The 22,308-nt window shown below is 26.8% G+C and overlaps 1 protein-coding gene across 1 annotated transcript in view; it reads right to left on the bottom strand.

Annotated features, from left to right (window-relative positions):
* Nucleotides 1-22,308, bottom strand: part of LOC122508806 — a 333,590-nt gene that overhangs the window by 36,691 nt on the left and 274,591 nt on the right. The window contains exons 5-8 of the mRNA XM_043622366.1: nt 7,670-7,878; nt 7,387-7,521; nt 5,299-5,576; nt 4,975-5,187 (exon numbers count right to left, since the gene is read on the bottom strand). Coding sequence (XP_043478301.1) covers nt 4,975-5,187; nt 5,299-5,576; nt 7,387-7,521; nt 7,670-7,878 — 835 coding nt within the window. The remainder of the gene's footprint in view (nt 1-4,974; nt 5,188-5,298; nt 5,577-7,386; nt 7,522-7,669; nt 7,879-22,308) is intronic.

Raw genomic sequence — 22,308 nt, 5'->3', positions numbered from 1 at the left:
AATAACTATTTATTAACTGAATCTGTCCAAACGAATTTGCTTTATAATTATTCAAAAATCTTAATTATTATTGTATTTATTAACAATAATAGGATACAGTGTTATCTCTGGTTCTAACAGTCTAATTGAAATAAATCAAATTGGAAGTTGTAATTAATTAATCTTTTTATTATCTTAGCTCATTAATTAAAGAAAACAAAATTCTTCTATTAATTACATTTTTCAACATTTATTTGGACAGTTTTTTTGCTTCAGAACAAGTGTAAAACGGTTGCAAAAACCCAATTTTTTTCGACAAAATCTTAACCCTGTCATAAATAAAAATCTGGCATGCACTGTAGAGCCTATGTGAAAAAATTCTAAGCTTTATTCTGAGCCCACATTTTGGAGAAGTTCGTAGTATTATTTATGACAGGGTAAGGATTTTGTCGAAAAAAAATTTGGTTTTTGCAACCGTTTTATACTTGTTCTGAAAAAAATGTCCAAATAAATGTTGAAAAATGTAATTAATAGAAGAATTTTGTTTTCTTTAATTAATGAGCTAAGATAATAAAAAGATTAATTAATTACAACTTCCAATTTGATTTATTTCAATTAGACTGTTAGAACCAGAGATAACACTGTATCCTATTATTGTTAATAAATACAATAATAATTAAGATTTTTGAATAATTATAAAGCAAATTCGTTTGGACAGATTCAGTTAATAAATAGTTATTTTTTCGAAGTTTTTGAATAATCGCTTCCATGTAAAATCTTGTACCAAAGTCGACCATTTTTGAAAATGTCGAAAAATGGGGTACACTGTGATGTAATTTTGCACCTGTACGGTGCAAAAATTTTTTTAGTATTGGATTTTCGTATACAAACATATGAGATTCCACGCTTTTCAAAAATATTTCTCATTTTTTTCAAATAATTTTTTTAACAGAGATATTTCAAGTCAAACTCAAACATTCTTCATTGGCCTATCATTTTCTCGCGAATAATAATATTTTATTAATAAGATTGTATCAACCTTACATCTCAATCAGTTTACATGTTTTATTAGACAACATTATGCTTCTAGTTCTAAATAGCTTTGGTGCTATTGGGCCGACAGTTTTTTTCAAAGTGTAGATTTGTTTATAAATCTTATATACACATGCGGCGATCCACCCAGCTGTTATGTGTCATGGCGTCGCGCCGTTTGATTAAACAGCGTGTGCCCAAGTATCACGTAATATTCCTGGAATATTGCAGCAATGTAACATGTAATGTTAGTAACATTACAGTCTAACATTGCAATAATATTAAAATGTCCGCCCCAAGGTAATACTACATGTAATGTTACAGTAACATTACATGGTAATGGTAATGTTACTGCAATGTAACACGGTAATGTTACTGCAATGTAACACTGTAATGTTACTAACATTACATGTAACATTGCTGCAACACTCCAATAATGTTACGTGCTACTTGAGTGATGCATTCTGTTTGAGATTTTCAGTGTTTATTGGTGTCTTAGATTTACCTTTTAGAAGTTTATCGCAAATAAAGATAATTATGAAAGAAGGGAGTGTTCAACGTGTTACTTCTTACTTTTAAAATTTTAAATTCTTCAAAAACTAGCTAAATGATTAATTCCTTCTTCTGCATAATTACCTAAATAATAATGTATTATGTTTTCTAAATGTACACACAAAAAAATGCTTTTGTATGTTGATTTATATACTACAAAATTGTTTCAAAAAATGTTCTTAAGCTAATTTAATTTCGAGAAATCAATAAAAGGAAATTTTTGCAATTGTTTTCTTTATACCTTCTTTGTTTTATCTATTCCTAATCCAAAATCATTAGTTTATTTTTAACATTCATACACGAAGAAAAAAATCAAGCGTTTGCAGTATGGATATGGTTCATACTTATAAAGCACGGCGCTGTTTATCTAGATTTGTAAAAATATATGTTGAAAGAGTAGAAATCTATACTTTTTTAGCATAGATTTCTACAAATCGAGTATAAACAGCACCGTGCTGTTTATACGCTGTTTACACAACTGCTGTTTAAACGTTTGATTTTTCTCTCCGTGTAAATGAACAAAAAATAATTCCTCAAAAACATTTAAAAAATACTGTTTTTTCCTTCATAATTTTTGAATGTTCAATTCCTTTCAATTCCGTTTATTTCTAAGAATGAACTGAAATATATAGAACTTAACATTTTCTTATGTCTGCCAGTGGAAAAAGGGCTCAGAATTAAAATTAGGAACTTCTAAGACAAGTCCTCAAACTACAAATCCTGAAATATTGTGTACGCATTCCCAATCACAATCTTTAAAACTTTGTTGATACTTTAAAAAAGTAACATTTAAAAGTTAAATTATCCATATTTAAAAAAAATTAATTTTCGAGGTTAAATTATCTTGAAATAATTACTTAAAAATAAAAAATAAATATTTCCGTAGTTCGTCATATTTTTACCATGCTCGGAAAAAATCAAATTTTTAAAAATTGGGTCATATTCCAGAATATTTAAAAATTATTTTTAAAATCGGTGAAATATTTATATGAATTTTTTGTAATGGGTATCAATAGTAAAAGTTTTACTTACCTTTAGAAAAGATGATTTATATCTTAATAGCTGCCTATAAGAATCAATTTCCACAATGAGTTTAATTACTTTACAAAATTTTATCACTTGAGTTTGATTTTTCGCAATATAATAAAATTCATGAATATCAAATAATATTAACTACAAGTGTGACTGAAATCCGACTGATTTCCACAAAAAAAAATTAATTTCCGGAAAATTTCCGAAGATTTCCGTACAAAAAAAATAAATTTCCGGAAGATTTGCGTAAAAAAACCTGACTCTAGCCTTCTTGACTCAATGGTAAATGTTGAAAACCAAAAATGTTTATAACTTTTTTCATAGTTACCTAGAGGTCACAAAAATTTAACTACGCCTTTATATTAACTTTATCTAGCTGCTCATCAAGTTCTATCAAAATCTGTTCATTAAATCAATTATCGATAGAACCTCCTTAATATTAAAATATTTTTTCTGATAATTTTATAAGTTAAATTATATATTATTTTTTTTCTCACAATAATAATAATTTGAATTATTATTTTCAAATTCAAGAGTTTCGTTTATCTGAAAAATTTTAAGTGAAAAAAATGTTCATTAGGTAATAATAACTATTTATGCCTAGTAGTTTTACACTAGGTTTAACTGTTTACTGAATATTATCAAAAATATATTTTTCGTCAAACGCACGCGACTAAACACAAATAACCTTGAGACGTTGCGATTGTCGTGCTCCCACCATCCCATCTACTCAATGCACTCCCCGCCTGTGACGTCATGAGGGGAAAGCATTGAGTAGATAAGATGGTGGGAGCACGACAATCGCAACGTCTCAAGGTTATTTGTGTTTAGTCGCGCGCGTTTGACGAAAAATATATTTTTGATAATATTCAGTAAACAGTTAAACCTAGTGTAAAACTATTAGGCATAAATATTTATTACTATCTAATGAACATTTTTTTCACTTAAAATTTTTCAGATAAACGAAACTCTTGAACTTTGAAAATAATAATTTGACATTGCAAGAAAAAAAATAATATATAATTTAATTTTATTTATATGAATCTTATATAATTAATATAAATATTATACACTAAATAAATATTAATATTTATTTACTAATTGATATCTTAATCATAATAATAATACTTATATTATTTAATAATAATTAATAATAAGAATAATAATTTATTTAAATAGTATAAAAAATTACTAAAAAATATCAGAAATAATATTTTAATATTAAATAATTTATAAATATTTATATCTAATTTATATCTAATATTGGTAAGTGCACACGGTAATAAATAAACTATCAAGATTGATTCAAGATTGAATAAAGACGGGATGTTGAATACGAAGATTGACCGAGTGTTAAATCGAGCATGGGACGAACATTGGTGTGCCATGCTGAACCAATATTGAGTGCCAATGATATAAAGACTGCTTCAACTCTGGGTTACCCACGCTGGGCGTTCAAGACTCAGTCAAGTTTCAACCCATCGTCAGCACTGGTCTTTCGCGCCTGGGTTACTTCTGCATTTACTAGTCGCATATGATCTGACTAACTGCAGAATAAACCGGACTAATTACGGATTCAATAGTTATAAAAAACGGTATTAATTTCAAACTTAATTCATGGTAAAAAAAACTCCACAATAAACCGTACTGTTGCGGACAAATTCCAGATTAGTCCGAAATCGGTCCCACTTTTTATTCAGGGTATTTACTTATGATAAATAAAATATTTAATTCTGCAGTCAATTTGTTTTTACAAATTTACTAGTATTATTAGTTATCTTGTTTTAATATTAAAATATTTTTATAAAATATTTTCAATATTAAAATTAACACTGATGTATTAGTTTCTTGTCATTTCTTTTCGTGGCACTTTATAAATTCTATTATGAATTTAAACTTCCATGCGAGCGTGGTATAGTGGTTAGTGTATTCGATTTCGGTGCGATATAATGTTAGATAGGTGTAGGTTCGAATCCCCAAGCGTTAGAAATCTTAAGTTAATGTAAATAAAATTGCGATAGGTAAATCGAAAAATATGTTGAATATACCATTAAGTAATAATAATTAATATGTGTAACTTGTATAATTATTTTTTTTATTAACATTCACTAAATTGTCCGGACTAAATTTTGACTGTTTCGGACTAATTCCGGATTCACTAGTTAAAATCAACTGATTAATTTCGGACTTCATCGGACCAACTCCGGTTTCACTAGTTGTTCACAAACCGTATAGAGTTCGGATTTTTCCGGATTAATTTCGGGTGACAAAAACCTGACCATAAACCGCATTGTTTCGGACAAATTTCGGATTAGTCCGAAATCTGTCCGGTTTTTTAACCAGGGGTGTGAATGAAAAAAAAGTTTCAAGAAAACAAACTTTTTTTTCATAAATATAGCAAATGGATAACAAGGAAATGTAATACATAAAAGAATAATATAAAAAGGAAAAATATTTACCAACAACGTAATATCGTTTGATATGCCTCAGTAGCATTGAAAGTGTCGCACCCGCGAGTGCTTGAAGTAATGCAAGACTCAGGAAACTTGTACTCACTGATTTCGCACCTCCCAAGGCGCAAACAATGTAAGCCTTAGTAAAAAGAAATTAAAAATTCTCTTTTATTACAGACATGTGAAACAAACTTTTTTTTTACAATTATTAAACAAATTTCTCACATTTTTTAAGAAAAAAATAACTTACTTCCGTGAAGTCGGCGAATATGAAGCCCTGCTCCAAACCGACGAAAAGAGTAAGAGGCGCTGCCAATTGCAGTTTGGGATCTTGAAATGCGCTTTTTATTGATTTTAATAAATTACTTGTGCTGATTCTATCGTTAACATTTTGCGGCTCCTTTAATCTCGAATCCAAAAAAGCAATAGATGTGCCAATCGCAAGAACCGCCAGTCCCAGCCAAACGCTCACTATTATTTTTGATGTTCCTGGCGGAATCGTCGTCATGAATATCGTCTCATTGTAAACTAAAAGAAAAATCGATCTTCTATTATCAAACTAAAAAAACAATTGTTTTTAAATAAATTAATAATTAATCATAGATGAATATTAGAATCATTCTTACACCGAAAAAAATCTCGATGGTATTATTAACTATGACCCTATAGTTAATCTTAACCTAGTAAAAGTAATAAGGATTCCTAATCATTATGGTTAGGATCGCTAGGTTGATTCAACAAATTCAAGCCTGGCAAAAACAACCCCGCAAATCCTAGTCAAATTGACTAGGATTTTAGTAATTTTGCCTATATTTGATCATTCGACGACTTGGCGATTAGGGGATATGCATGCGTCTCAGATTTCGGTACCTGAATAGTGGGTAAAAATACCGAAAGGAACACCAGCGCTGCATGTGGTTAAATTGTTGACTATGAGATGCACAAAACATAACCTATATTATTTGTTTATGTTTTACTAATTCATGTGTGTCATATATGTTTCCACGTGTTCCTCATATTTTTTAAATATTATCAAAGTAAAATAATTATAGTGTTATTTTCAGTGTTATAATTCTATCAATTGTGAATGAACTGTGTTTTCCATTTTTCCCATGCGCAGCGCTAGTGTTCCTTTCGGTATTTTTCACCTACTAAGCGGGTACAGAAATCTGTCTCATTTATAATGTATTTCGTTCGGTCTCCTTATACTACTTCATGATCATTACTCGCGTATGTACTGGCTATATGTAATATACAAGAGGCCATTTAAACAGAACAGAACATCATTACTCGCGTCTATTTTTTGTACATAAAATCGAGTTCTTACATACATCAAAATTGCTGGTTTCTCGGAACCTCTGGAAATATAGATAGTCCATGTTTTAGAAAGTAAACTATTTAATTATAGTAGTCAATTCTTTCAGACTTTTTTGGTTAGGTTTCAATATAAATCGTTGAAATTTTTACGCACGTGGTGACAACATTTTTACTATTTTAATCGCGCAGTGTGTTTGAAAATTTACCTTTGCAATAATTTGTGTATTTAAATTTATTTTCATTTGAATGTCATAAATAATTAAAAATAAATAGTTTTTGACAAGTGTATAAAATTGTGTACTCGAAATGTATAAAACATCATCTGATTAAGTATTGTATTTTTACTCGAAAATCTAGTGTCTATTAAAAAATTAAAATACCAAGTCGTGTTTAGTGTACTGGATATCGTTCCGGGTTTCAAAGTGCGTATTCGTTAGGTTCAGGTGTTCGCGTCCCCCCTGCGTCAAATATTTATTTTATAAGTTTAAATTAATTCTAAGGTATATAAATACAAAGTCAAATATAAATATGTTCAAATACAGTAATTAATTTTTTTCTTTTAATTAGTTTTTCTCTTTTATTTGATAATAAGCATTTGATTAGCAATTTCAAATAATTATGATACACAATGTAAATCTAATATTATTTTCCTAGTCAATTTGACTATATTTTCCTGGCCACTTTAACTATGCTTGAATTTTATTACTTTGACTAGGATTCTATAGTGGGTTCCTCTCGTAACTAGGAAACCTAGTCAATTCATGGTATACGGGTCCTAGGCATTTTTTTCGGTGTACTTATAAAGTTTTGTTCATTTAAAATAGAAATTTTTCAAAAGTATAACAATTTTGAATTTCCGGTTTTGTATAGATGATTCTGATTTTCTTCTCTAAAATTGAAAAAATAAAATTTATTTTTACTTTTGTTTTTTAACTATTTCATAATTACTTTAATTATAAATAAAAATGAAATATCATTCGAGAAAGTGTTAATTAATAAAATATTAAATTCATCAACTAACAATGATCTTCGTAAAAATGCATTTTTGTTTCAGGACAATATTCAGCGCCACATTCCTCCTCTGATTCTCCATTGGACATGGAATTTGATTCAGACATATCGGTTATTCTTACAAGTATCGATGCAATGAAACAACCTGCAAACAGTTTTTATGTCCAAAAATTTAAAAATTTACAAAATTTTTCTTTGTTTGTAAAAATAAAATATTAATAATATTTAGATAAGAAGAATATAAATTTCTATTTATTTTTAGTTTTTGTATTTTTAAATTAAGTATTGCTTACCAAAAGCGAGACCCAGGTCCTCTGCTAATTTCATACTTCTATTCAGTCTTCTCAGCAAGCAATCTCTTCTTGTGTCATCCGGATCTTCAGGATCGGCACAAACAAGACCCAAACTAGCAGCACAAACATTCACGTGGGATGTTCTCGCCAAAAATCCTGGACTCATCCAGATTCCTAGCAAGGCATAGCTTGGCACTAGGACATACCATCTGAAAGTTGGGAGAAAAAATTAATCATTCATTTACAAAATATTTTCATAACTATTTAAAAATATTTTTCGTTTTTGGAAAATTTTTAATCTTTATAAAAGTGTCTAAAAATTACAGTATTTGACAAAGATGTTCAATAAAAAGCTTTTTAATAATAATAACATAAAATTTCAAAGAACAAAAAGATGAGGATAAAATTAGAATTTCTCAAAAATTATAAATAGAAATAAATCTTTCAAAGACGATTAAAAACAAAATAATTACAAAACTTATCAAAAATTTTAACTTTTTTATTTTTTATGTTATCAAAAACTTTTAAAAACAAAAACACAGGAACGAATTACAGAATGCTTTCAAAAATATTTTAAAATCAAAGTAACTACAGAATCACTCTTAATTTTGTATCTAAAAAGAACTAAAATATCTTTTAATATAAGAAAGATCACATAAAATAAAATTACAAAATCAGAAGTAAGCAGAAATATAGACATATTGGATTTATGTCATATTTTTTATTGACATTTTTTTTAAATGTGATTTTTAAACTCCTGAGGTCAAATAACATAAAGATATGTCGAAAAATCGAACTCGAAAAATTTTAGTATTACAATACTTTCTTTATGAGGAAGCAATAATAACATAATTTCTCAAAAATTTCGAATTTCAAGTTTTTATTACATAGGGGAGAGTGGGGCAAACCGGCTCGGTGGGTAAACCGGCCAGGTGTCAATATCTCCGAAATGGCGAAATTGTCAAAAGTGTTGTTTAGAAATTTGAAACAACCATATGTAGTATACCCTATATACACTTTTACGAACTTGTTCTTAAAGGAAATTGTGACGAAATCGTGTAATATTTTCAAATATTAAGTCTTAGTTTTTGAAGGTTCACACCTTAGGAATATTTACCACCAAAAACTTTGATCAATTTGCAAAGCGTTTTTTTAAACAAATATTAATTCTCAAAATGGGCCTGTGGGGCAAACCGGCCATAGGATATTTTCCTTGTATCATTGTTTCACGAAAATTATTATTAATTAGAATGTTTTTTTCATTAAAATATTTACTTTCAATGAAATAGTATATTGTGCAACAAGTACAGAAAGAAGCTGTTTTTCGACGAGTGCAAAGTTTGCTGTCCCGAGCGAAGCGAGGGCAGCAATTTGCACGAAGTTGGAAAATCTTCTTTCGTACGTGTTGCACACAGTACTTTGTGCAACACCTTTTGGTTTTGATAAAAAAAGCTGTTTGGAAACGCTAGTTGACGCCAACATACGTACTGTTTAGCAGGGTTTGGAACGTATGTTCCCGCACGTAATATTCGTGGTTTTTTACGCGTATATTACTGTAAAAAACAGGTATTATATACAAATAGAAAACAAATACCTATGTATATCACCAAAAAAAAAAACCAAAAGTTTTAGAACTTTGTCGCACTAGTGCAGCAAAGTAAGCACTTTGCCGCACTAGTGCAGCAAAATAAGCACTTTGCCGCACTAGTGCAGCAAAGTAAGCTCTTTGCCGCACTAGTGCAGCAAAGTACTGTTTTGCGCCTACTTTACAGGCATGCAAAGTATTACTTTCCTTACAGGTGTTGCACAAAATAATTATCTTCCAATGAGAATTAGACCCTTTAATATTGTTTTCCTGATAATTTTAAACATTTTTGTTTTGTTATTAAAAAAAATTAATTATTTATTTAATTAAAATTCAATACTGTATTATTATTTACATTATTACAACCGTTGTTCACAAGATTCTTTATGTTTGTTGTTATTGTAGATTATACAAATGCAATATTATAGATAAAAAACCTAGTCACAAGAGTAAAAAAACCGTCAGTATATGGCCGGTATGCTCCACTCTCCCCTAATCAAGCAAATTTTGAAACAACTGCGAAAACGCAGTAATTATAATTACAGAATTATTAATTATTAATTATTAACTATAATAATCGTCGTATTCTGTCCATTCTGTCCAGTCTGTCCAGTCTGTCCACACTTGAAGTTAGACTATTGTGCATGCTTTTGTTTTTTTTGATATATTCTGATAGATAATATTATACGTCATTATTTTTTCACTAATTTTTAAATTTAATAATATTATTTTTATTTCTCAAATAATTCAAAAATATTTTTATTAATTTAAAAAAATTATTAATGTTATTATATTATTAATTATTTCCTTTGTTTCTAAAAAATAAATCCTGCAAAATATTTTCTTTTTTTTATATGAAAAACTTAATTACTTGACAAAATTTTGACTTCTTCCCTAACCCTAAAGAAAATTCTGATACACTCTAAAAATGATTAGACACTCAAAAAATGTTCTAAAATTACATTTAAATTTACCAATTTCTGAAATTATTTGAAAACATCAATAACTTCTTTTCTAAATAAATTTTAATCATTAGGTATTATTTTCTCACAGGAATAAATAATTTTTAATAATTTTTGAAAAAAGTTCTTTGAGAATTTTAAAATCCATTTGTTTACAAATCAATTTTACGAAATTTAAATTATTCAGAAATTCTTCAATTAAATACGAATTAAAAAATAAACACTTCAAATAATTTCAGGATAAAATTCAATTAAACTTTTTTAATATAATTAATTCTACAGAATTGTTAGTTATAAGTATGAAAAATACAAATTTTTAAAGAATTTGATTTGAAACCATTTTAAAATTTAATTATTTCTTAAAATTCATGCTATAGGGTCATTTGGGGTAAATGTAAACAGTAGATGTTTCAGCTAAATTTAGAAATTTAAAAATAAGTACGACGTCAATATTTTTACCTCAGCTCACTTACAAGATGTTCTGAGTATTGCCAATATTTTATTTTGACAATTGGCAATGCCATAGTGTAAGTTATTTTTTAATGCAAAAAAGATTGAAAATCAAAGTTTTACTGTTTCAGTATTTTGTCTTGCATTTGCATAAAGATAAATTTAAAGATCAACCAAAAATATGAAATTATTCCTTATTAATGCACTAACAAAAATTGACTTTGATTTTTGATTTTCGTCAATTTAGTTAATAAATAATTAAGTGTTTACATTTACCCCGAGAATTCAAAAACTCGGGGTAAATGTAAACAGAACTTCAACTACATTTTAAAAGAAAATAATTGAATAAATTTGCTTCTTTTTCGCAATTTTATTAATTTGTCAATGTAAAATTACATAGAAAAGGAAATTAGGTCCTCTTTAAAAACAAAATTTTAAAAAAAAATTTTTTTTTAAATTTGATCAATTTTTAAAAATATTTTTAGGTTCATCCGCCATTTTGAAAATTTGAAAATTTGACTTCAAATTCGTATTCAGCGACCTCAAAAACCCCCGGGTAGCCAGATTCAAGCAAATTTGATCAATTTTTAACAATATTTTATGTTTGACCGCCATATTGGATCCACCATTTTGAAATTTAAAAATTTGATTTTTGATTCTTATTCATAAAAATAAAAAAAAACTTCTTTTTACCAAGTTGAATGAAAATTTATTAAAATTTGTTCAAGTTATTCAAGTTTTTACATTACTAATTTTGTAAGGGTTGATTGTTTATTTTATATGATACATTATCAGTCAACTGGTTGATTTACTATACATCTACGAAGAATTTTTTTCAGTTTTTCCATCCCTTAAAACAGTAGTATACTTGAAATAACTTGTTTCTTAAACCTCGCTTAACTACAGTGGTGTTTACATTTACCCCGAATTTTAGGAAAATTTCAAAATCTCGGGGTAAATGTAAACAGTCAGTTTTAGGCGATTCAGGTGCATCAATATTTTTTTGTACCTCATAAGATTTTTCTAGGGAAGTAAAGTAACAAGTTCATGCAAAAAAAATCCGTCCGTTTTACCTTTTAACAAAAAAGCTAATGTTTTTGGTCAAAAATAGATATTCCGTTTACATTTACCCCAATTGACCCTAATGCTTTTAATAATCAATTATTATGTAAAACTTTAACTGAAATTCATTTTAAAATAAATTTTTATTAGATAATTCAATAATTTAAATGCAAAAATAAATAATTTATTTAATATTTAAATTTTCTTAAAATTGAAGTCTCATAAAGAATTTTATCAAAACATTTTTTAATCATTCATTTCTTTTAACGATTTTTCATAAAATTTAAGAACAATTTTTAAGAACAATTACATTTTTCGATGAATTTGATTAAAATTGTATTAGAAATAATTTAAACTCTGCCATGAGTTTTATTTATGAAAATAATTGAATTCCTAAAAGAAATTTTATTATTTATAAAAATAATTAAATTATTGCGAAGAAATTCATAAAAATATTGTAAATAATAGATTTCTTATTAAATTTTTTAAAAATAATTGACATTTTGACGACGAGAATATTAAAAAATTCTTGAACATAATTGAATTTCTGCGAAAAATTTTATTACTTTTGAAAATAATTGCATTTATGCAATCAGTTATAAATTTTCAAAAATTCAATTTATTATTGGGAGGCTTAAAATGAATTTTGTGCAAAGTTAGCAAAGCATTCAAAATTTTTGCTCACAAATTTTTTTATTTTTTTTGTTATTTGTGACAGGAATTTGTCGTAAATTACTGAAGTAACATTTCAAACTAAACGAAAAAGTAGACATAATTTGATAATTTCTATTTTATAATCATAATTTTCGCACAAAATTTTGTTTTTTTAAATATTTGAATTCATTTTTGTGATTACACATTTATGTAATCCCGTTTTCATTGTTTATAGGCATTATTATTAATTATCTATTGATACTAAGAGAAACTACACGCGCGCTATAGCGCGCGTTTGTTTGGCTGTTACATATACAATAATTTAAAAAGATAACATTTTTGTAATTTTTCATAAATTTTTCGAAGAATTTTTTATTCAAATTATGTAAAGATAATTTTATTTCTTTTGAGTAATAATAATAATAAATTAAATACTTCATTTGGCAGGCGTGACAGTTGCTACTTATTTATATTACTTAATAAAAAAATTTTAAATACAAATTTTATAAAATTCAATTATTTCTTTAAATTTTAAATAAAAAATTATTCCAAAATAATTCATAAAAAATAATTTTTTCTCGATAGTTTTTCAAAAATTAAATTATTTAAAAAAATCAATTTTAAATCTGTAAAGTCTAATTATTGTTAAAAACAGGAAAAGTTTAAAATAAATAAAATCTTTTCAACGCTGAAGAATAACATTTAGAATTTTCCTATGAATTCTTGAAATTGAATATTATTCCAGCACTTTTGACAAAATTCTCTGCCTTTTTTCTGATTTTCCTGAATAAATTTAGAAAAATAGTGATTTTGTGTAGAATACTTCTGAATAATGGAATTTTTTAATGTTAATGACATGAAAATAATATTATTTAATTTTGACTAGAAAACTATTGGAAACAAAATAACAAATAAGTAATTAATTGTAATTATATGTCATTTATTTTTGATAATTAATAAGTTAAAAATACTGTAATAAACATATCTTCCATTATCGTCTCATTGGCAATCACGCTTTTCACTGAGAAAAATAAAAGGTTAAATATAACCAAGTTTTAGTTAAAAACAACCGAGCGATGCTGCTAATATAGCACTTGCAATGTGAATTGTTTGCAGTAACCGATCGAATACGATTAAAAATTTCGGTAGAAACTAGTTAAGACTACTCGGTTACGGTAGCTTCTTTCTCTGTTACTGTAACTAACAGTTTATGATTAATGCTCGGTAAACGTTAGTTAACTTACTCGGTTACTGTAGCCACCTAAGAAGGCTACAGTAATAATATAAACTTGAATATTGTAGTCAATTAGCTCTGTTATAATAAAGAAACCGATTAATTAATTTTAAACCACCCAACTCGATTAAAATATTTTTTGATCAATAAAATATTCCCTTGATAAAAATTATTTTCTTTTATTGAAAAGAAATCTATTTGATTAAAAAATTATGTTCTAATTTAAAGATAACCAAAATTTTCTGTAAATTAAAATTCTTTTTTATAATCAAACAAATCTCTTTCAAATAGAATAAAATACTTTTAACCTCTTTAACGTGCATCGTGTAATATGTCATCGGGGATGTAAGGTTTAATGCGTTTAATATTCTCCATTTCATTTTTATTTTTATGTATCTATTGTAGATGAATTCTATATTTGATGGCTGCTGTAACATAATCAATAAAAATTTGTATCGCGTCGGTAGAAACCAGAATTGTAACAACACGACTCTCCGGAAAAGACAAAACGAAGTGACTGACTGACTGTGACTGACCATATGTCGCCTAGATATGTTTACTCGGTTAAAATCTCACAACTGAACGTAATTACATGAAACTCGGTTAATATTAATCGCATAGTAATTGTTTATATTCAAAAAACAGATAGGTAACAACAACCACAAAGGTTTGTTTCCATTATGCACATTTCAGATTGGTTAAGACAATCCTTTGGAGGATTATTTTTAACAGATGTGTTTTAACCATCTCAGCTCGGTTGTGATAATCAGTATAACTTAGTTTCTTTTAACCATATCTTATTTATTTTTAAATACTTTTTTTTAACCGAGCTATTTCTACCACTCGGTTAAACGCAATTTTTCTCAGTGAATTCTATTAACAATAGTCAACCTTAAAATATAACATGCTTAACGGAATAAAAATTTAAGTCTTATTCTCATGTGACATGTAATGTAAAAATTATGTTATATAAAAAAAAAGTGTTAAAAGTGAAATAAGAAACTTCATGCGCGCTTTAGCGCGCATTATTTGTGCTAGTTATTAACTATAATAATCGTCGTATTCTACTGTCCATTCTGTCTAGTCTGTCCACACTTGAAGTTATACTATTGTGCATGCTTTTGTTTTTTTGATATATTCTGATAGATAATATTATACGTCATTATTTTTTCACTAATTTTTAAATTTAATAATATTATTTTTATTTCTCAAATAATTCAAAAATATTTTTATTAATTTAAAAAAATTATTAATGTTATTATATTATTAATTATTTCCTTTGTTTCTAAAAAATAAATCCTGCAAAATATTTTCTTTTTTTTATATGAAAAACTTAATTACTTGACAAAATTTTGACTTCTTCCCTAACCCTAAAGAAAATTCTGATACACTCTAAAAATGATTAGACACTCAAAAAATGTTCTAAAATTACATTTATTTACCAATTTCTGAAATTATTTGAAAACATCAATAACTTCTTTTCTAAATAAATTTTAATCATTAGGTATTATTTTCTCACAGGAATAAATAATTTTTAATAATTTTTGAAAAAAGTTCTTTGAGAATTTTAAAATCCATTTGTTTACAAATCAATTTTACGAAATTTAAATTATTCAGAAATTCTTCAATTAAATACGAATTAAAAAATAAACACTTCAAATAATTTCAGAAAAAAATTCAATTAAACTTTTAAAAATAATTAATTGTACAGAATTATTAGTTACAAGTATGAAAAATACAAATTTTCAAAGAATTTGATTTGCAACCATTCTAAAATTTAATTATTTCTTAAACCTCATGCTATAATGCTTTTATATTCAATTATTATGTAAAACGTTAACTGAAATTCATTTTTAAATAAATTTTTATTAGACAATTCAATAATGTAAATGCAAAAATAAATAATTTATTGAATAATTACAATTTTTTAAAATTGAATTCTCATAAAGAATTTTATCAAAACATTTTTAAATCATTGATTTCTTTTAACGATTTTTCAAAAAAATTTTAAGAACGCAATTACATTTTTCGATGAATTTGATTAAAATTGTATTAAAAATAATTAAAACTTTGCGATGAGTTATATTTATAAAAATAATTTAATTCCTAAAAAGAATTTTATTATTTATGAAAATAATTAAATTATTGCGAAGAAATTTATAAAAATTTTGTAAATAATAGATTTCATATGAAATTAAGGAAATTTTTTGAAAATAATTGAAATTTTGACGAGAATATTAAAAAATTCTTGAACATATTTGAATTTCTGCAAAAAATGTTAATACTTTTGAAAATAATTGAATTTATGCAGTCAGTTATAATTTTTCAAAAATTCAATTTATTATTGGGAGGCTTAAAAATGAAATTTTTTTCAAAGTTAGCAAAGCAGTTTTTTGGTCACAAATTTTTTTAGTTTTTTTTATTTGCAACAGGAATTTGTCGTAACAAAGTGATTAAATAATTCGTAAAGTAAAACTGAAGTAACATTTCAAAAAACTTTCTAATTAATTCATTTTTTGAAAGCACAAATATGAAATTTCATGCAAAGTTAGCAAAGCAGTAATAAATTTGGTTAATTTCAATTTTTAACGAAATTTATTTTTCTTACTAAACGAAAAAATAGGCTTAATTAAATTAGGCATTAATTAATTATGATTATTTTATAATCATAATTTTTGCACAAAAGTTTGTTTTATTTTAAATATTTGAATTATTTTTTTGTGATTACACATGTGTACTCCACGAGGAGAAATTACACGCACGCGTTTTTTTTAGCTGTTAGATACCTATAATAATTTTAAAAGATAACATTTTTGTAATTTTTTATAAATTTGTTTGGCGGGCGTGACATTTGCTACTTATTTATGTTATTTATAAAAAAAATTTAAAATACAAATTTCATAAAATTCAATTATTTTTTTAATTTTTAAATAAAAAATTATTCCAAAATAATTCATAAAAAATAATTTTTTCTCGATAGTTTTTCAAGAATTAAATTATTTAAAAAAATCAATTTTAAATCTGTAAAGTCTAATTATTGTTAAAAACAGGAAGAGTTTGAAATAAGTAAAATCTTTTCAATACAGAAGAATAACATTCAGAATTTTCTTATGAATTCATGAAATTGTAGATTATTCAAAATATATTTGACAAAATTCTATTATATTATAATATTATATATTATATTATATTATATTATATTATATTATATTATATTATATTATATTATATTATATTATATTATATTATATTATATTATATTATATTATATTATATTATTATATTATATTATTATATTATATTTTTCAAAATTATTATTTGACAAAATTCTCTGACTTTTTCCTGATTTCCCTGAATAAATTTAGAAAAATAGTGATTTTGTGTAAAATTCCTCTGAATAATTGAATTTTTGAATGTTAACGACATGAAAATAATAGGGGAGTGTAAGGTATGGTGGCGTGTAAGGTATGGTGGCGGACTTGTCAAATCTGGCATATAACGTCACATCTGAAGCCCCTTATCACTATGGTCGATGTCTTTTATCGGGATGACATTTTATATGCAGTAGTATTAATGATCAAACGCGTGCTTTGTACTTTAAGTGATTTTGAATAAAAAAGTAGTGAAAAAAAGAAAAAAAGTTTTATTGGATATGTGTGTTAACAGTGCCAGAGTGAAGATTTTTTGAAAATTGAGTCTGGTAAATGTATGGAACGTATTGTTTATACATTGGACAACAGTTTTTTGTATTTCAAATTTTTCTCAATTCGCGCTGTATGAAAGTAACACCATCATATTTTCATCAATAGCTTGTAAGGTATGATGGCGCAATTTTTGTAACGTACAGTGGCGGATCATTTTTTGCACGAGTTTCAATTGTCTTTGCATTTTTTGTGTACTAATGCCTCATGTGCTCCAACGCAACCATTCTCGAATATGTGACACTTGCGGTCATCTCTTAATCTAGTTGCGTTAAAACAGTCACCAGCTACTTCACATGTCCAAATCGTAACCATAACTGAAATGAAACTTTTTTTTCTATAATGTAAAATCATCAGTTTTTTCTCTTTCTGTTATTTTTCATCATTTTTAGTAGTTTTAATAAATAATTTTAACATCTACATAATATTTTAGTTAAATACACTATAGGCGCCACCATACCTTACAACTTTCAAAAATAAAAAAAATCAGTTTTTTGCGCCAAGAGCTGTAAAATTTCACTGAATTTAAATTTTAACAGCCGCTTCTGACATAAATATGCTTAATAGATGTCAGCAACTGCCTGCTTTTAAAATTTTGAAAAATATTGTTTTTTGAGAGAGGGAGACGCAAAAAAGAAAGTGTCCGCCACCATACCTTACACTCCCCTATTAATTAATTTGGACTAGAAAACTATTAGAAACAAAATAACAAAATAGTAAGTTATTAATTGTAATTAAATGTAATTTATTTTTGATAATTAATAAGTCAAAAATAATGTAATGAACATATCTTCCATTACACCGAAAAAAATCTCGATGGTATTATTCACTATGACTCTATAGTTAAGGTGCCGTCCCATGTCGGCGTAAAAACGTCAAAGCGTCGGCGTCAAAACGTAAATGCATGAGAGTAAAAGAAACAACCTTATATCTCTATCTCGTTCACTCTCATACTTTAACGCCGACGCTTTGACGTTTTTACGCCCACATGGGACGGCACCTTTAATCTTAATCTAGTAAAAGTAATAAGGATTTCTAATCATTATGGTTAGTATCGCTAGGTTGATTCAACAAATTCAAGCCTGGCAAAAACAACCCTGCAAATCCTAGTCAAATTGACTAGGATTTTAGTAATTTTGCCTATTTCCATAATGCGCACGCGTCTGCTTTTGTTCTGACAGTGTTTACCTCTATATCTTTCGCGTCATTTATCGTGATTTCGTAAAACGATTTTTTATCATTACTCTCCTCTATTTTTTGTACATAAAATGGAATTCTTACATACATCAAAATTGCTGGTTTCTCGGAACCTCTGGAAATATAGATAGTCCATGTTTTAGAAAGTAAACTATTTAATTATATTAGTCAATTCTTTCAGACTTTTTTGGTTAGGTTTCAATATAAATCGTTGAAATTTTTACGCACGTGGTGACAACATTTTTACTATTTTAATCGCGCAGTGTGTTTGAAAATTTACCTTTGTAATAATTTGTGTATTTAAATTTATTTTCATTTGAATGTCATAAATAATTAAAAATAAATAGTTTTTGACAAGTGTATAAAATTGTGTACTCGAAATGTATAAAACATCATCTGATTAAGTATTGTATTTTGACTCGAAAATCTAGTGTCTATTAAAAAATTAAAATACCAAGTCGTATTTAGTGTAGTGGTTATCGTTCCGGGTTTCAAAGTGCGTATTCGTTAGGTTCAGGTGTTCGCGTCCCCCCTGCGTCAAATATTTATTTCATAAGTTTAAATTAATTCCAAGGTATATAAATGCAAAGTAAAATATAAATATGTTCAAATACAATAATTAATTTTTTTCTTTTTTCTTTTAATTAGTTTTTCTCTTTTATTGGATAATAAGAATTTGATTAAGAATTTCAAATAATTATGATACACAGTGTAAATCTAATATTATTCTCCTAGTCAATTTGATTATTTTTTCCTGATTACATCGACTAATTTTCCTGGTCACTTTAACTATGCTTGAATCTTATTACTTTGACCAGGATTCTATAGTTGGCTCCTCTCGTAACTAGGAAACCTAGTCAATTCCTGGTATACGGGTCCTAGGCATTTTTTTCGGTGTATCGTCTCATTGGCTGTTACCGCCGAACTCAGTAACTTTTTATATTGTTAATATCTTTTTAATTATACTTAAACTAAAATTACATGCAACAATTACACACAACATGAGATTTTGTTAAACATCATAAAAACATTTACACAAAAACAACCCTTTGTACCTAAGAATATAACACGGTATTTCTCAATAAATTCCTTTTCTTGGACAAACAGTTTATTGACCCTTTTGAGGAATAGTTAGAAAATATGAAAAGTAAATTGCTCAATATAAGAAGTGGTGCATCTAAGTCAATGAACTCGGATCACGCCACTACCTAAATCTGCAAGCTTGCAGAATTGGCTTGGCAACAGTCAAGTGCAATAAACTTAATATACGATTTCCCCACTAAATCGTCTTTTAATAAAATTGATTGACACTGGGAAATCTGGGCAGTTTAAGCCAGGCCGTGGTAGCCGGCAGTTAGCCCGGGCAGTTTAGGCCCGCAGTTTAGTCCAGGTCGTAGTTACCTGTAGTTGTAGCCGGCAGTTTTTAGCCAGGCAAATCAAAGTCCGGCAATTTGCAGTGTTGATCGTGAAGATCAGGGTTAAAGTTTGCATCCCTGAGCAAGGGATTTTCTCAAAAGTTATAAGGGTTTAATAAGAAGTTTGATTAGAAAAGTGAATTTTTAATTGAGAATAATATAAATAATTAAAGAGTAAAGAAATGTTGATTTTAAAAGTTATATTGAAATATAAAAATAATAAAAGTGACAAGTGAAAAAATTAAAGAATTGAAAAAAGAATATTGAAAATAAAGTGGATAAAAATAAATATAAAGAATTTGTGAAAGAGATATAAAATAAAAGAATTAAAAGAGAATATTGAAAAAGCCTAGTATCAGCAAAAATATAAGTAATTCTTAAAAAGAACATTAGATTCAACATATTTTTAAAGACAGACTTTATTTACGGGGTTTGGGTCTTGATATTTGTGCAACGGAAGGAATACTAAATTTCATAGTTAAATATCAATCTAGTGAACCTAGATTAGGTATTTCTTTAGTTTTCCGGAGAAACAACTTAAAATTGACAAAGTCAGAACGCGTCATTGGATTACTATTTCAAAGAGTTCGAATTACCGAAGTATAAAAGTCTTGTACATCATAACACACGCATACACACTACTATTACATTCACACGTACAGAAGTACTCTTTTACACATGTAAAAATTTAGATTTATTTGTATTAGAAACTTTTTAGGAAAATATATGTCTTATTGTTATTATCTTAATTCTGTATTTTAATTTCAACATCCTAGTAATTATTCTATCTTCTCTTTTTTCACAGGAGTAGGGTTCTCAACCTCTTAGTTGAATCAATAACTAAGTAGAGGGAGAATCCACTACCTTTACAATTTCTTTTGTCCGAAGGACACGTGAGTTAAAGTTTTAAAAAATTAACCTTTTAAAATTTAAATATTAAACTTCTAAATCCTACTTTAACATTGGCATTCACGCTTTCCTATCTATGAACAATAGTCAACCTTAAAAGATAACATGCTTAACGAAATAAAAATTTAAGTCTTATTTTCATGTGACATGTAATGTAAAAATTACATTATTAAACTTATATGTTAAAAATGAAATAAAAAACTTCACGCGCGCGTTATTTGTGCTGGTCAAATAATAATGATTCTATCACTCGGTTTTTAAATTTATTAAGTGTTGAAGCCAATGGACAAGTCAAGCCAATGGACTCGGAGCTATTGGATTGAAGAACGTAACGTTAAAAAATTAACGAAAATAAAATTAAAACTTATGACACTATTTCAACAAAAAAAAGTTATTCCACATAAAAAATACAATAAAGACAATAAATTTAAAATAAAAGTCTAAATTAAGCAAAATCCAACAAATAATATGCAAAAGTACATTAATCTTAAAAAATAAAATTATGAGTAGGGGAGGATGGGGCAAGGATAGTTAGGTAAGACCTTTTCGGATCTAGCGGCCAAAGTTGAATATGTATCTGGGTGATTCTCCGCGTAGCGCACGATTTGGTTTATGAAATTAAAAAATTTTTTTTTATCGTTATGGTTATTATCAATATATTTTTTTTAAGACAAAGGCTTTAAAAAGAAAAATCCATAGCGGGCCGGAAAAATTATTTATAATTTTTGTTGTAAACAAGTGTAGTAATTAACTAATTCACTGTTTGGACACATTCTGTCAAAAAAAATTTTGCGGTAATTTAAACAATATTATAGCGTAAATCTCATTTAAAAATTATTATTTTGGTAATTTATGGAAATTTATAGAAATTTATGGAAATTTTCGCGATAATTCAAAAAAATATGCAAAATTTAAATTAAAAATTTGGATTTTGGTAATTTATGGAAATTTTCGCGGTAATTTATGGAAATTTATAAGGTAATTTATGACAATTTGTAAGGTAATTTAAAGAAATTTTGTTGGTCATTTTTAAAAATATGCAAAGTAGAAATCACAATTGAAAATTTTTATTTCGGTAATTTATGGAAATTTTTGCGGTAATTTATAAAAATTTCGTGGTAATTTATGGAAATTTATTTAAGTAATTTATGGTAAACTTTCCTGAGCTATAGGTTTTTTTTATTCCTTATATATGTGGCACCATAACACTACATTTGCACTAGGTTCTTCGTAATACGAAGGTCGGTGGAAACTCAGGCTGGTGGGAACTTTTTCAACCGACTTTGGATATTTTAATTTTTTGAAAAAAGTATCATTAATTTTCAATCGGTTTAAAGTGGATCTCATTCGTATTATCTATATGTTTCTAAACATATAGATAACCTGTTCACGTTGAAATTGTAAAAATATCTGAAAATTATTTATTATTTTTCCATTACAACATAAAAAAACCAAGTTCTTCGCTACGCG

The sequence above is a fragment of the Leptopilina heterotoma genome, unplaced genomic scaffold (genome assembly GCF_015476425.1).
Source record: "Leptopilina heterotoma isolate Lh14 unplaced genomic scaffold, ASM1547642v1 Lhet_570, whole genome shotgun sequence".
NCBI classification, from domain to species: Eukaryota; Metazoa; Arthropoda; class Insecta; order Hymenoptera; family Figitidae; genus Leptopilina; species Leptopilina heterotoma.
Note: the sequence above shows the minus strand (reverse complement) of the source record. Positions and strands in the feature narration are given on the sequence as shown.